The 14,951-nt window shown below is 30.2% G+C and overlaps 1 protein-coding gene across 1 annotated transcript; it reads right to left on the bottom strand.

The window, feature by feature from the left end:
* Nucleotides 1–12,921: 12,921 nt before the first annotated feature.
* Nucleotides 12,922–14,204, bottom strand: LOC118052128 (ethylene-responsive transcription factor WIN1). Its single transcript, XM_035062969.2, has 2 exons — nucleotides 13,769–14,204; nucleotides 12,922–13,608 (listed from the first exon to the last, which is right to left on the bottom strand). The coding sequence occupies exons 1-2, from the start codon at nucleotides 13,846–13,848 to the stop codon at nucleotides 13,056–13,058; spliced, it is 633 nt and encodes a 210-aa protein (XP_034918860.1). The 5' UTR covers nucleotides 13,849–14,204; the 3' UTR covers nucleotides 12,922–13,055.
* Nucleotides 14,205–14,951: the final 747 nt, after the last annotated feature.

Raw genomic sequence — 14,951 nt, 5'->3', positions numbered from 1 at the left:
GAGAGGGGGGGATATAACGGTAAAGAGAAGAATATTCGAAGGGTTTGGAATATCCAATTTTGTGTCGATTTCATCAAAGGGTATATCTCTGGTTTTATTCTCTTGATAAAGACAAAAACAATAGATTTATTGTTTATTTATGTGTACTTTTTGTGACGTACGTTTTCGTCCCTGTCTTTTATATTTGGGTTTTTTTAATCCTTTATTGTTTTAATTTTCACAATACTAACTCTACAGTTTTTCAAAATATTCATTTCGGTCCTTTAGCTTTGAATTTCTAATGGAAAGTAATGGCAGATCAACATTTTTAATCCTTGCTTTTATTTATTTTTCTTATGCTTTCCTCCCAAATTCCCTTAGCATTATCAAACCCGCCCCGACCCAATAACCCGTGGATAGAAGACTTGACTTAGTTTGTGTTTGATTTTGCATTGATTAAACCTTTTGGAGACCTAATTAATTCTTTTTAATTTAAAATAATATTTTTTTAATTTTTTTTAAATATTTTTTTTAAAAATATATTTATTTAAAATGATTTTATTTCCGTTCATAACCAAAGTCATGCACGAACTAAATCTTATAACTAAGGATATGGCAATGGAGCTCCAAGCTTATTTTAATCTTATTGTTAAGTACATTATTTTTAACTATTAATTCCAAACCTGAACTAAATAATAAGATTGTTAAATTATTGTACCTCGAACATTAATAGTTTTTTTATAATTTGATTCAGTTTTATTATATAAGAACCCTTTTGCTATAGTAATTCACCTGAGGAGTTTTTAAAAACACGACCCTTTTTCTCATAATACCAATATTTATTATATTATTTATGTAAAATGTATATGTTAAAATAAATATAAAAACGTATCATGGATTAAAAAAAATGGAAAATATTAAGAGGTTAATTAGGTGATAAACAAGATTATCTCGATTTTTAACCTCTTGAATTCAAACTTGTAAACCATCATTTAAAAAATTAAATTAAGTTCATTTGACTGTACCAGCGAATGTATCTTTAAAATTATTTTTTAAGAAAATTGTTCTTGATTATTACAAATTACAACCAGATAAGTCGTGTAATTTAGCTAATTTATGAGGGCTGAAGTTAATCCAATCTCCCTGCCCCACTCTTCAGACTTCACAGTCTCTTTGAGGTTCCGTTTGTTTGCAGGAAAGTGAATTCGTTTTGGAAAGTGAATTCCAGAAAAAGTGAATTCCTGGAAAGTGAATTCCAAAAAAGTATTTTCCGATATTTGGTAGTGTTATGGAAAATGAACTGGAAAACATTTTCCAGTATTTGGTTATATCATGGAAAATGAGCTGGAAAATAACTTATTAATATTTTATTTTTCTCAAGTTTATTAAAACAATGAGGAACAAATCTTACAAATAAAAAGTTGAATGAGAATGAAATTGAAAAAAAATATAATTTCATAAATTATCTCAAATAAAAACAAATAATAATCAAAATAATAGGGATCAAATCTAAAAAATTAAAAAAAATTAAAAATAAAGAAATTAAAATAATAATAATCAACATTTCATAAATTATTTCAAATAAAATAAGTTACAATCAAAAGAATGAGGATCAAATTTGATAAATAAAAAATTTCAATAAAAAAATGATAAGGAAAAAGCAAATAGCAATTATAAAAATAAGGACCAAAGTTAATATAAAAATAAAATTTTAAGAGATGAAATTGAAAAATAAATATTCAAAACAAAATATATACAGCAATCAAAAGTTTGAAGATCAAATTTGATATAATCAGCAAATAATAACATTTCTAAATTTTTCACAACTTCCGGAAAGTGTTTTCCCTTCAAATTTTTCAGGAAAACACTTTCCTGAAAACCAAGCTAAATTTTTCTTTTACTGGAAAGTGTTTTCCATTGACCAACTTTTCTACTGGCAAACAAACACAAGAAAGTTTGGAAAGTGATTTCCCGGAAACCACTTTCCGGAAAACAAACACAGCTAAAAGGAAAACACTTTCCTGAAAACCAAGTCAATTTTTTTTTTGACTAAAATTGACTGGAAAGTGTTTTCCGTTGACCGGAAAGTGTTTTCCGCTGACCGGAAATTGTTTTTCGTTGACCAACTTTTCTAATGACAAACAAACACAGGAAAGTTTGGAAAATGGTTTCTCGAAAACTATTTTCCGGAAAACAAACAAGGCCTGAGTACAAAAGGGAAAAGAAAATTAAATCAAATCAAATAAATAAAAAAATCTAAAAGTGGCCAGGGAGCAGACCATGCCCGGCCGTTTGGAAACTCACGGTGTTATATATATATATAATGATTTTTTATATTTTAAAATTATTTTAATATGTTAATATTAAAAATTATTATTTTAATAAATTTCTAAATAAAAATATTTTTAATACACAACACCACCGAAGCTGCATGAGCCAAACCTAATGAGATTTCTTCATTAATGAGGCAAGGTATAATTCCGAGGCATTAGAGAATATCCATGCCCTATTGATCACTATCTACTACCTATCAGTATTATTCTTTGGTCAGAAAATAAAGCCAAAAACATGCATCATGGCCCCAATCACTGCAAATCTGGCAATTCTACTGTATATCGTGTTTCCGGTGGAAAAAGATCTTGATTATATATATATATATATATATATGTTAAATTCGATAAGGTTTTACGGGTTAATCTAAAAAACTTGATATACTAGATTTTTAGTTGAAATAGTTAAAGAATTATGTATTTAACCCATGCTATGTTGTGGATTTAAAAAAAAAATTGTTAATGTAAGAAAAAAAATGTATAAGCATTATTAATGTTTTTTTTTAATAGAAAAATAAAATAAATTGTGTAGGGATTAACCTAGTGTAATCTGGTTGATTTAATGGATTCAAAGACAACATAAATAACTAGTGAAAACATAGTTTGATTTAAAATAAATATTCAAGATGAAAATTTTTTTTTATATAAACATTGAGACGGTAATATGTAAGATCGATTTAGATCAGCTTGGATTAATCTGTTAATCTGCATACTAGATTTGAGATCATAGTAATCTCATAAAAAGTATATCAAAATAAATTATAAAATTTAATTTCTAATAAATCTAATGTTGAAGGATGAAATTGAAAAACAGTAATTCACTAAAAAAAAACAAAAAAAAATGACTTGAGTCAACCTGAGTTGGCCTAATAAATTCATAATTTGGATTATGAAACCAAAATAATCTAATAAAAAACAAAATAAAATAAATTATGAGGTACAATTATCAATCAATCAATCTAGAGTTGCAAGATGAAATTGAAAAAATATTCTATTAAAAGAATGATATTAAAACAACTTAAGCCAACCCAATAAATTGATGATCCGAGTTATGAGACAGAGATAACCTTATAAAAACATAAACTAAAACAAATCATGAAATTTAATTCTCAATCAGCTCAATGTTAAATAATCAGTTTGAGAAAAAATTAATAAAAAAAAAACTCGAGTTAACCTATTAAATATGCAGTCCAGGTCATGAGACTAAAATAATTTCATATAAAATAAATTAAATATTATTCTAATGAATAGTATTTTAAAATACATTAAAATTCTTTTCTTTATTAGTTTTTTGTTAATTGATTTGCTAAAATTTAGTTCATGTAATCAAGTTTTTTTTTTTAACTTTATTGATTCGAACAAATCCTATTCATATTAAATAATTGAAATAAAATATATTTTATGTTTTAATGCATTTCAACAATAAAAAATAATTAACTCAATCATCTGTAAATTAATATAAGAAGCTCTACACTCTTCAGGACAGGGTGAGCAAAAATGTTGGGAAACTTCAAGAGGTAAAATTTCGCACTAACTTTCATGATAGTTGGTACTTTTTTTTTTTTTCAATCAATGTATTTTTTAATAATAGAATGTAAAACACGTATGCTTTTAATAAAAAAAAAGTTCATGGTGGGATACATGCTTTCTTTTAAAAAAAAGTTATAATTTAATATTATTTAAAATCAATTTAATATTTTTTAAAAAAAATAATTATAAAATACATAATGTGATGACAAGACTGAAAATGATATTTTTTTTTTTATTTACGTGGGTGTCCGAGCCAACTTGCGCGTACCACAACTAATCTCACGGCTCACTGAACATCCTGCAAGCCCAGTGAGCATGTAAGGCACCGCGGGGATAACAGACGTGGACGGTGAGATTTGAACCCAGAATGCAGAGGAAGAGAATAAGTCCCTTCAACCGCTGGGCCAAGACCTCAAGTGCTGAAAATGATATTTTTAGTTGAATTGGTATTATTCTTGGTGGTCTCCCTAACCCCCAACTAGGGATACATATGTCGTTAGAGGTGGAATTTTAATCATTGGACTATTTAGCGCTTTGAAAAAAATAAAGGATTTGGATCTTTTTATGGGATATCCCTGGATTAGAATATAATCTTTGTTTATTTCTCTCTAATTTTCATACCTGAAAAAAGAGAAAAAAATTTATTGTGATTGATGTCTCTTCCAGCTGAAAAATCCCAATACTAGAGGAAATTATAAGAAAAGGAAAGCACATATCTTTAAGAAAAAAACCAAAATAGGTAGGGAACTAACTCAAAAATAATCGAGAAAGTTCTTTTCTTTTCTTTTCTTTTTTTCTTATTTTGTACTAACATGGATTCTAATAGTTTATGCAGTGAGATATTTAAAATGATTTTAAGTATAATTCAATGATGTGATATGAGATGGAATTTTTTTTGGATGATTTGAGTTTGAAATAAATATTGTGGCTTTTTAAAATAAAATATTCTCATCACCTGCTTGTTCACTGATTTTTAATGCTTTAAAAACTCTTCTCTCTCTCCTTTTCATTTAAATTAAATGATAATTGATTCACTTGATAATTTTATTTATTATTTTTTCAACTTAGACAAGTTTTTCCTCTATGCAGTTGCATAATGTCTATTGAGAAATTGTTTATAAATATAATGTATGTTATTTTACACCAACATTTAACATATGATCAAGATGGTAAAGATTGAACACATGGGGTTGTGGCCTAGTGGTTGAAAGGACTTGTTCTCTTCCTCTACACCAGTGTTCAAGCCCCACTTGTGTACGCCTTACATGTTCACTGGGCTTGCAGGATGTTCAGTGAATCCGGGGATTAGTTGTGGTTCGTGCAAGTTGAGCCGAACACCCCGGGTTAAAAAAAAAATGGTAAAGATTGAGATTTTTCAGTTAATATTTTAGTTGTTATATTGAGATTTGCCTAAAAATTATGTAAATGATCTAATAAATATTTTCAGTTTAGATTCAAGAGAAAACATAATTATAGCAAACCAAAGTAATGATTTAAAATGAAGATAACTTTGATGATTGAATATTTATATTCAACTCTTTTCAGGAGATTCTACACAAGTTTTTTTTGTTGGTGGGGGGAGTCAGCACGTTACTATTCACACCATAAAATTAGTCACAAAAGTTATTGATCGAGTCAATTTAGTATTCTTTTATTTTATTCCAATTTATGTGAGGTTTTATTTATCTTTTTATTTTAAAAATATTTTTATTTTTTTAATTTAATATTTTTTTAATGTTTTCATATATTTAGATGCATAAAAAATAATTTTTAAATATAAAAAAATATTATTTTAATATGTTTTAAATAAAAAATATTTGAAATACCTTTAATTTTTGATGTGATGTTTTGTTTGTTTAATGATGCTTTAACCTGCATCAATCAGTGAAATATCAAACTTTAATTTTTTTCTCTGTTTTTTTTATAGCATGCATGTCACTTCATTTTGAAAGCTTTGACATATTTATAAAATGAAGAAATGCCTATGGGAGGAAAAAGGATGAAAGCATTGGCATATTCTTTCTTGGGTGCCTTTGTGCTCCCTTGATACCTTATCTTGGGAGGTGGCGGTGCCTCCCTTCAACCTCCTCTCAATTATTTTATCTTTAATGATAATCTCTTCTACAGGCAGCTCGGGCCCTGGGTAGCTGAGAATTGAGACTTGAACATTCGTCAATTAATTGTTGTTTTGTGACAAAACTTGTTTATTTTTCTAAACAACGTAGCTCTCCAGTGACAAAAGTTTCGTGACTGACTCGGACATGCATGTACCTGGCAAAGCTCGTCTCTAACGTAGCAGATGCCACAAATTAAAAAAAAAATCAATAAAATTGCAAGGCCATTGGTCTTTTGTTTTGGGTATTAATTATATATATACATGTTGTCCTGTATATGCTGGGGGTGATTATCTTTTGTTGGGGGTGGTTATTTTTTGTTCGATTTAGTTTTTATCAAAAGAAGTAATCAAACTAGTTTTTTTAAAAAAAAAAACAAAACCAAAACTGGTTCAAATTGACCGGTTTCAGTTCGGTTTGATTATTTTAAAATAAAAACCGGTTCAACTAGTTTTTTTGGGTTTGGGTTTGGTTTTTTCAGTTTCAGACTTATAAAACAGAACCGATCGGTTTTTTTAAAATTATAATCGATTTTTTTCACAGTTTGATTTTTTCAATTATTTTTTTTTCTGATTTTTTCAGTTTAATTGATTTTTTAGTTTTTTTGCTTGGTCATGTTATACACTGATTTTCAACTCAAACTTGACCATCATGCTAAGACCTTGCTATTTCCATATGGAGTTAGGAGATATTTCTTGTGGCATACATGTTTTAGTTAAGCCTTCCTTCTCCTTGTTTTGGAAAAGATAAAAACAAGAGATAGATATGCTTTAATAAGTTTTTTTAAAAAAACCAAAATTAGCACATGGAGCCCTCAAATCTCCCTCTCAAGCAGAAGGGTAGACCTTCAGGCAATATATACTTAGTTTATTAGTCCATTCAAGAACATATTGCAGGACCATAAAAAAAGATAAGAGCGGCAGATAATGGTTCAGATTATAAGTCCAATCGATAATATATCCTTGGACCTTTAAGAAAAAGAGAAGCATACTGTTGAAATGACATGATCGGTCTAAAAAATAGCATTTTCTATCATGTACGAGAAGGTTTAAATATAATTGAGGTGGAAGAATCTAGGTGGTAGCAAGTAGTAAGAGCCTGGGATCAAGAGGTTTGCTTCCTCTGTGATCTTAGGTTCGAGTCCTAGGTTGCTTATATGAGGCTTACATGGTCGTTAACTTCAGGGCCCATGGGATTAGTCGAGGTGTGCACAAGCTAATTCGAATATCCATGTTAAACTAAAAAATATATATATATATAATTGACGTGATAGATTGATATGGCCCAGGTCACACCAAGAATTTTTTTAAAAAAAAAACATTATTTTAATAAAAAAAATTGATTGATTTAGATTAAACTAAGTAATTAGAGGGATTATCCTTTTGCAGGTTAGATCTTAGAACGAGTATGACAATTACGGGCATGAGATCACATTGCAAGTCTATAATCGAAGAAGAGAAGCGGTGTGATCATGAGATTTATAATTAAGACCCACCATATATATATATATATATTTTGAAAGATGAAGTTGAAATTAAGAATTGAAAGAATTATGTATTCGATAATGTAATCCAAGATATATTATGCTCTACCTTTTATATATATAAGGAGAAACTATTGCATTTAATAGGAGATCTCAAAGGTCATTGGTACTCTTGCACAAGTAAAAGGGATGGGATCTCGTGTTGGAGTCTCAACTTTATCATAAATTCTAAATAAATAAAAACACATTGAGACCCAAAACTATGAAAAAATGGTAGTCATTGAATATGATTATTATTGGTGAAACCAGATTTTACAATTTTGATATTTAGTATTAGAAAATATAAAGATTAGATCCACAAATAAAATAAAAGATGTTTTATTGAAAACTTCATACTGAAATGGACTTTTTACTATTACATCTCACTTAAGATAATTAGGTCTGAACATGAGTTTTTTTTTTTTCTGGACATAATATTTCCCACAAAACAAGTCTTTTATATATATTTTTTATTATGTTATTGATGAATTGCATATAAAATTTTGTACGCGATAACAAATGAATGGCATGCTTGAGAGTGTAATTGCGATTACTTTTTAAAGTGTTTTTTGTACCGAAATACATCAAGAATATGTTTTTTATTTTTTAAAAATTATTTTTGAGATCAACGCATCAAAACGATTCAAAACATAAAAAAAAAAATTCATTTTTAGCAAAAATAAATTAAATTTTTTTTAATGCGGTTTGCACGACGTTCCTAAACGGCTTCTTGGTATTGTGGTAGCTTTTGTGATTGTGATTTAAAAAAAATTATTTTATAAAAGCACTTTTGGTTGAGGTTGGTTTGGTATTTATATATATTTGGTTAAAACCGTGGTTGAAATTGAGGTTGAATAAAAAGTGATTTAATGTGTTTGGTTAAGAATGGTTTTCAAATTAAGGTTATAAAATAACTAAAAAAGATATATATTAATATTGATGGTTTTTAATTTAAATACTGTAAATTTAACTATTGCTATTAACATTATGAAATAAATAATACTTTATATAAAATATTTTTTATTGTTCCATTAAACTATCTATAATTCCATCACGTATGAAATTTATCCGACAAAGACTACAATTTCCATGGTTTTTTGAGCGTGTAACAAAATCACTTAAAATATCACTAAGAATAAAATTGTGATTACGATCAAATTCTGCAAATGCTACGCCATCATGTGATCTCATTCTAATTTATATAATGTCATTAAATAATGTTAAACAATAATTTTTTGAATAAAACATAATTAAAAAAATATATTTTTTTACTATTCACCTTTGTTTGCATAGTGAATTTTCACTCTGCACATATGGGAAGAAGCAGCTTCAAGCAGCTTTTCACTGCCCTGCATTTTAAATATAAATTATGCTGAAATCCATAAATAACAAATTATGGTTTGTTAGTTACTAAACATTTGTTTTTTGTGATTTACATTAAAATTCGAAGCAATTATAAAAATAAACACTTTTTTAGTGGTGTGAAACACACTTTGACTTCTCAAAAAAAAAAAAAAAAAAAAATTCATATTAAGGGTGTGTCATGGGTACTAGATAGCCCATAATAAGGGTGTTAATATAAATGAGGCTATTCAGGCCTAGACCTTGAGGCCTTGCAAGGCTGCTCTAAATCATACCGTTATTTTCTCAAGCAAAAAAAAAAAAAAACCCATTTAAAATAAGTAATGACAGGCCCATGACTTTGTTTCAAGCTAGTAGCTAGCATAGATCACCTACCCATTTTGCCTGCTTGCTCCAGCTCCATTATGCAGTATAGACAAGTACCTTTCAGTAGTAGGTGAGAATAGGATCCACTTTCGAGAATTTTTAGATTTTTTTATTAATATAAATATCCCAACTAACTTTTTCAATTAATTCTACAAACTTTAAAATTAATAATTATATAAATTTTTTATAATTCTAAAATTTATAAAACTCAAACGTTACCGTTATCAATTAATTTTACTTCCTCTAGTCATTTCCTTTCTTAATGACCTAGCTTTAACAATGTCACTCTCAACAGTGAATCTTGTTCCTCGTTTCCAAAGAAGAAGGGTGTGATATGCGATACATCACCAAACTTCTACAGCAAATTCAATCATCATCTAATGCTACTGTTTAATTACTTCATTGCAAGATAAAATAGTTATGATCAGTATCTCTATTTTACCACTTACAACATCAACATCAACGCAATGGATCATTTTGTTTTTATATTTTAATAATACTTAAAATTTTTTTTGGTGATTTTAAATCATTTAGATATGTGGATGTCGGAAATAAATTTTAAAAAATAATAAAAAATATTTTAATATATTTTTAAATAAAAAATATTTAAAAAAAAAACTACCACCATAATATTGAACAGGCTTCTTCTCGTGGTCCTAAATTTACATAATTTTTCATCCTAAAGTCTATTATGAGACAAGGTCACATGTTTGGTGACCTAAACTAGATTGAAATGGACCACTTTGATTCGTAACAGCACAGTCATTGTTTAAAATTAGATCCCAGTCTTGATTATGGAAGTTTATGAACCCCAACTAATTATGGATCCATGCTATGTCTAGTCTAGGAAAGGGATGAGAAAACAATGATTATGTAGCTTGTGGAAACAATACAGGCTCTAATCAGATAATTAATTAATTTGATATTAAACAGCAATGTTAGTTAAAAATTTAATATATCTTAAAATACCATGAAATAACTTAATTTTTTGGGTTTAACCGATTCTTTGATATTAGTAATTTACGATTTATTCAAATTAGTTTAATAATCAGCAAAAGGACGATACAAATAATCAAAATCTTATGTTAGTCTTCGACACTCCATCTACAATTTGTCACCGTATTCCTTTCCTAACTAATTTTGATATCAATTCTTGAGGTCATTGTCGAGGAGACCTTAAATTTGCCGAAGGGTGACTTCTTACTTCAAACTTCGTACGAAAAAAACTAAGTATTGGCCTCACAAGTCAAACTACCCAGGAAGAAAAAGGAGAGAGAGCATTAAATGATGATCTAACCGACAACTGGGCTGACCTCATGAGTCTTTCACCATGACACCATGGATGATTCTGTAACTAGTTCTTGCGGCCACTTGCATGATTTTCCACCACAAAACATGAAATAGAAAAGCTTCGATTGGATTCATCATACTTGCTTTGGCATTTCAAGGAAAGATGAGTGCTCATAATTAATTAATATTAGATTACTGTCGAGGAACAAAATAGAAAAAAAACTGGCCATTTACGTGGAAACTTGAAGATGAGATAAATGGTGCTAAACAAGGATTAAGAAGGCTGGAAATGCCCGTAATTAAGATGCTCAGATTTCATAAAAACTGTATTCATTCTGAGCAAAAAACCAGGCGAGTCATGTATCCTGGAAAGCTATATGCACGGTGCATTATTTGAAGCTTAATTTCTATTAAGAGTTATGGCCATTTTACTAACAAGGGCGGGGGCTTGTAAAACAAGAAAACAACAGAAGTGAAATCCTTCTCCAGTATTTTGCAATTTGCAAAATACTTCCCTCTTTGTCAACATGCATTCAATGGAGGATTGAAAACCTTGCCTCCAACTTACATTTTAGTCAATAAAAACAACGACAACATAGGCTAATTACACAGAGATAAAGACAACTGAGACAGAAAAGACGAGATATAATAAAGGATGAAGATGATGTTGTGCGTGGTAGACATAGTAATAAAAAGAGAATGTCTTTGTATTTTATTTTATTTGATTGATAAGGGATGAAAAAAACAATGAATATAGATTATTATTTTACTTTAGTTTAATAATCTAAATAGGCTGGGGTGTGGTCTCTCTCTCTATTGTATTTATTTAGTCTTTTCTGTTTTGATTTATTTTATTTTCCTATTATTTATTATTCACAATACACCTTTCATAATCATTTGATTCACCACATTGAAATTAAGTATTGATTACTTACTAGTCCAAACCCGAAGTATGAAGGCTAAATTTGGAGTTAGTTACTTTTTAGCTATACAATGAACATGAGAGAAGTTGGGTTCAGCTCATACGCCAGACTCAAGTAGAGTTAGGTTCAGCTTGTGACTGTACTCAAGAACGATTAGGCACGGAAACACCATGGCTCAACATGGAGTTGGTGTGGGCACGTCCTTAACCCAACATGGAGTTGGGTACGAACACCCCATCATCTAATGTGGAGTTTGGCACGGTTGCGTCCTTGACCTAACATGGGATTGGACATAGACGCTTTCTTGAGTGCAAACACGTCCTGGCCCAACTTGGGGTTTGGCGTGGACGCCTCCTAGCCCATTATAGGGTTGGACGAGAATGCATCCTAACAAGGGCACATCATGACCTAACTTAGGAATGGATGCGGACGCACCCTTTCCCAACTTAGAATTAAGCGCGAGCATATCTTGACCCAATAAAAAGTTAGATGCTTGAAAAAGCCATAATTTATTTTAGATTATGACTTTTATAAGATAACCTTTAAATGGGGGAGATTTGTTAAAAAACCATGACCCATCACAATAATCCACTAGGTCGGTTGTCTTTGGTGGGGAAGATACCCGTACAGAGTTAGCTAGGAAAAAAGTAGAATGATATTATATCGTATAAACCAATCTTGTGGACAAAACGAAGAGGACTGTGGCATATCGTTGATTTTAATTGTTTGTGTATTTATGCCTCTTTTGCCAGGATCTTTCTGACGGGTAGGCTGTGTTTTCAGTAATAAAATTTCGATTTTCATAAAAAAGATGACACAATGCAATATTGGGATTGGATTGTTTTGTATTTTCAGAGACCATGTTTTAGCAATTGATGATATTAGGTATTCTAAGTTTCATTTTCCTAATAGTTGTTTTCTCGTAACCTACTGTCTCCATTATGCATTTGCATCGTTGGACTTGGGGCCATGCAACCATCAACTGATAGATTCCCAGTTTCCACTTCAGCACAACCTTCCTTTCATATTTTAAATTAAAGAAAATAGTTATGAACTCTCTCTCTCTCTCTCTCTCTCTCTCGCTATATATATATATATATATATATATATATATATATATATATATATATATATAGAAGATTAACATGCAATGTTTTCTCCTAAACAATATATCCTAACCACAGAATTATTATCATATTGTTTTCCACGAGGATGCAAATATTATTGGGCCATGAAATATCCCAAGCACACTAAAATTTTTAAAGAATAAAGTAGAGAAATAGAAAGTCTTTCACTTGCTTAACCATTTTTTAGTCGGTACAGGTATACGAAGAAAAAGAAAAAAGGAGGAGGAATGAAATAACTGAACAGCTAAAACACAGAAAGAATTTTAAATCATATTTCCATTATATATATATATATATATATATATCCTCAATTTCTTCTCCACTTCTTTCTTAATCTGAGCCATAAATATTTATAAGTGTATTATTTGTATATATTAATTAAAATAGACAAATTATATTATTTATATGTATATATAAATTAAACTAGACGGATTATGTCACTTGCAATCCTATACGCACCTAACCACTTCCTTAAACAAACTCACAAATTCAGAGAAATCCCATGATCATAGCTAAAGAAAAAGGCTACCGTCTCCGTGATCTTGAACCCCAAAAGAAGGGCTAGGACAATTCCTGTTAAGAAGCTCTTCAATCATTTGCAGTGCAATTGTCTCATCTTCACCCATTTCTGCTCTCAATTCTGGCTCTGATGCCCCCCCTGAAGTCTGAGGCAATGGCAATGGCAATGGCAATGTACTCTCAGAAACTTGGCTTTCTCTCTGTCCAAGCTGCACTCTCATGACCCAATTTGAGTCAGAACCCTCACCAGCACGCTTCTGCCAAACCCCTATTAGTGAATTCTCAGTGTCAAGCCTCAAACAAGTCATTGATGGTGATGGTGCCTTGCTACACTTTCTTAGCTTAGCATGGAGGATCTCAGACAAACCATTTGGTGGTGTCGGGAGTGAAGCTTCATCACTTGATTTTGGGTCCTCCTCGTTTGAAGTTTGAGGTATTGGAAAGTTAGTTTTCGCATTACGACCACTCATCAAGATTGCAGCTTGATCATAGGCTCGTGCTGCCTCTTCTGCTGTTTCAAATGTGCCTAGCCATACCCTCCTCTTCCTGTGTCTCAAAACATGCAACAAAAACAAGACATAAAATTATACAACAAGATCATACAGTCAAAGAATCTTTAGACTCTGAGAACTAGACTATCAGTAGACTAGATTATAGAAAAGACAAGAGAAATATCTAGATGGATTCGTAGAGTAGGCTAGCTTACAGTAAAGGATGTCTAATTTCAGAAACCCAGGAACCCCAATGTCGCTGCCTCACCCCTCTGAACTTTTTTGACTGCACCATGATGGGAGTTTTCGCTGACAGAAGCAAAGTACTGAAGTGTTCAGCTGTAGTTGAAGTACAGCAGAGGCTGAGTTGAGATCATGAGAAGATATACAGCGGAGATTGAAAGCAATTTAGTGCAAGAAAGTACATTGTCGACGAACGTCCTATGATGCTTGGTGTATTTAACAAGATCACCTACAACTCGACTCGAGTAAATGTAACCTACCCAAATTTAATAACTGGGGTTCCTTCGCTTACCTTGCATGCGATATAGTACTGCAGTAGCTAGGGCTTTTATTCCACAAAAATCATATAACTGATCACAGAAGGCAAGACTGAAACTTGATGATGAGATGGGACTCACGGGACGGATGATTTTGTAAATCAGTAATTTTTCATGGGGGAGTCTAAAATGCCGATACTGGTAAAATATGGATACTAATAATATTATACCGTATTTTGGATAAAGTTATAAAAAGAATTCATCAAATTCAAGTACGATTATCTTATCCGCATCTAGATATATTAGCCATTTTGACGTAAGATGAAAAAAATTATGGGTTTTCAAGTCCTGAGTTATATATAACTTTAAACTATATGAAAAAAAATATTTTATAAGTTTGAATAACATAAAATCTATCATTAAATAATTTATGAAATTGTTTAAATAAAAGTTAAATCGACTTAGATTAAAAAAGAAAAACTATCAAAACAGTTAAAAAAAAATCCAAGACTAGCTAGAAAAAAATAATTTTTTTAACAAAAAAAAAAACATTTTTTTTTATCAAATCTCAACATATTCTCAACCTCCCTGGTTACAACAAATTATATGACACACCACTGCCTTCCTTGCACGTGTGAGTAAAGGTGAACAGCTTCTTACAATGGCAGGAAAAAAAAATTGCATAGAGGTTCACATGAGCACATTATAACAAAATCTAAAAGAGCTTTATTAACTGTAAAATTGCTTTTTCATTCCTGAATGGTAAACTTACTTAAGCTTTCGTAAACTTAGTTTTAGTGGTAGCAAGATATTTTTCACGGGATATATTAGTTATTAGAAGAGAGGGTAAAATAGTCTTTTTACTTCTTAGATACATAATGTAATTACTAAGTTACCT

This window comes from Populus alba, chromosome 18, assembly GCF_005239225.2.
Source record: "Populus alba chromosome 18, ASM523922v2, whole genome shotgun sequence".
Taxonomy (NCBI): domain Eukaryota; kingdom Viridiplantae; phylum Streptophyta; class Magnoliopsida; order Malpighiales; family Salicaceae; genus Populus; species Populus alba.
This window is presented reverse-complemented; position numbering and strand designations above follow the sequence as displayed.

Coding starts and splice junctions, on each gene's coding strand:
- LOC118052128 (XM_035062969.2), bottom strand. CDS start 13,848: ATGGTGCAGTCAAAAAAGTTCAGAGGGGTGAGGCAGCGACATTGGGGT. Junction 13,609..13,768: donor GAAATTAGACATCCTTTACT/GTAAGCTAGCCT, acceptor TTTGAGACACAG/GAAGAGGAGGGTATGGCTAG.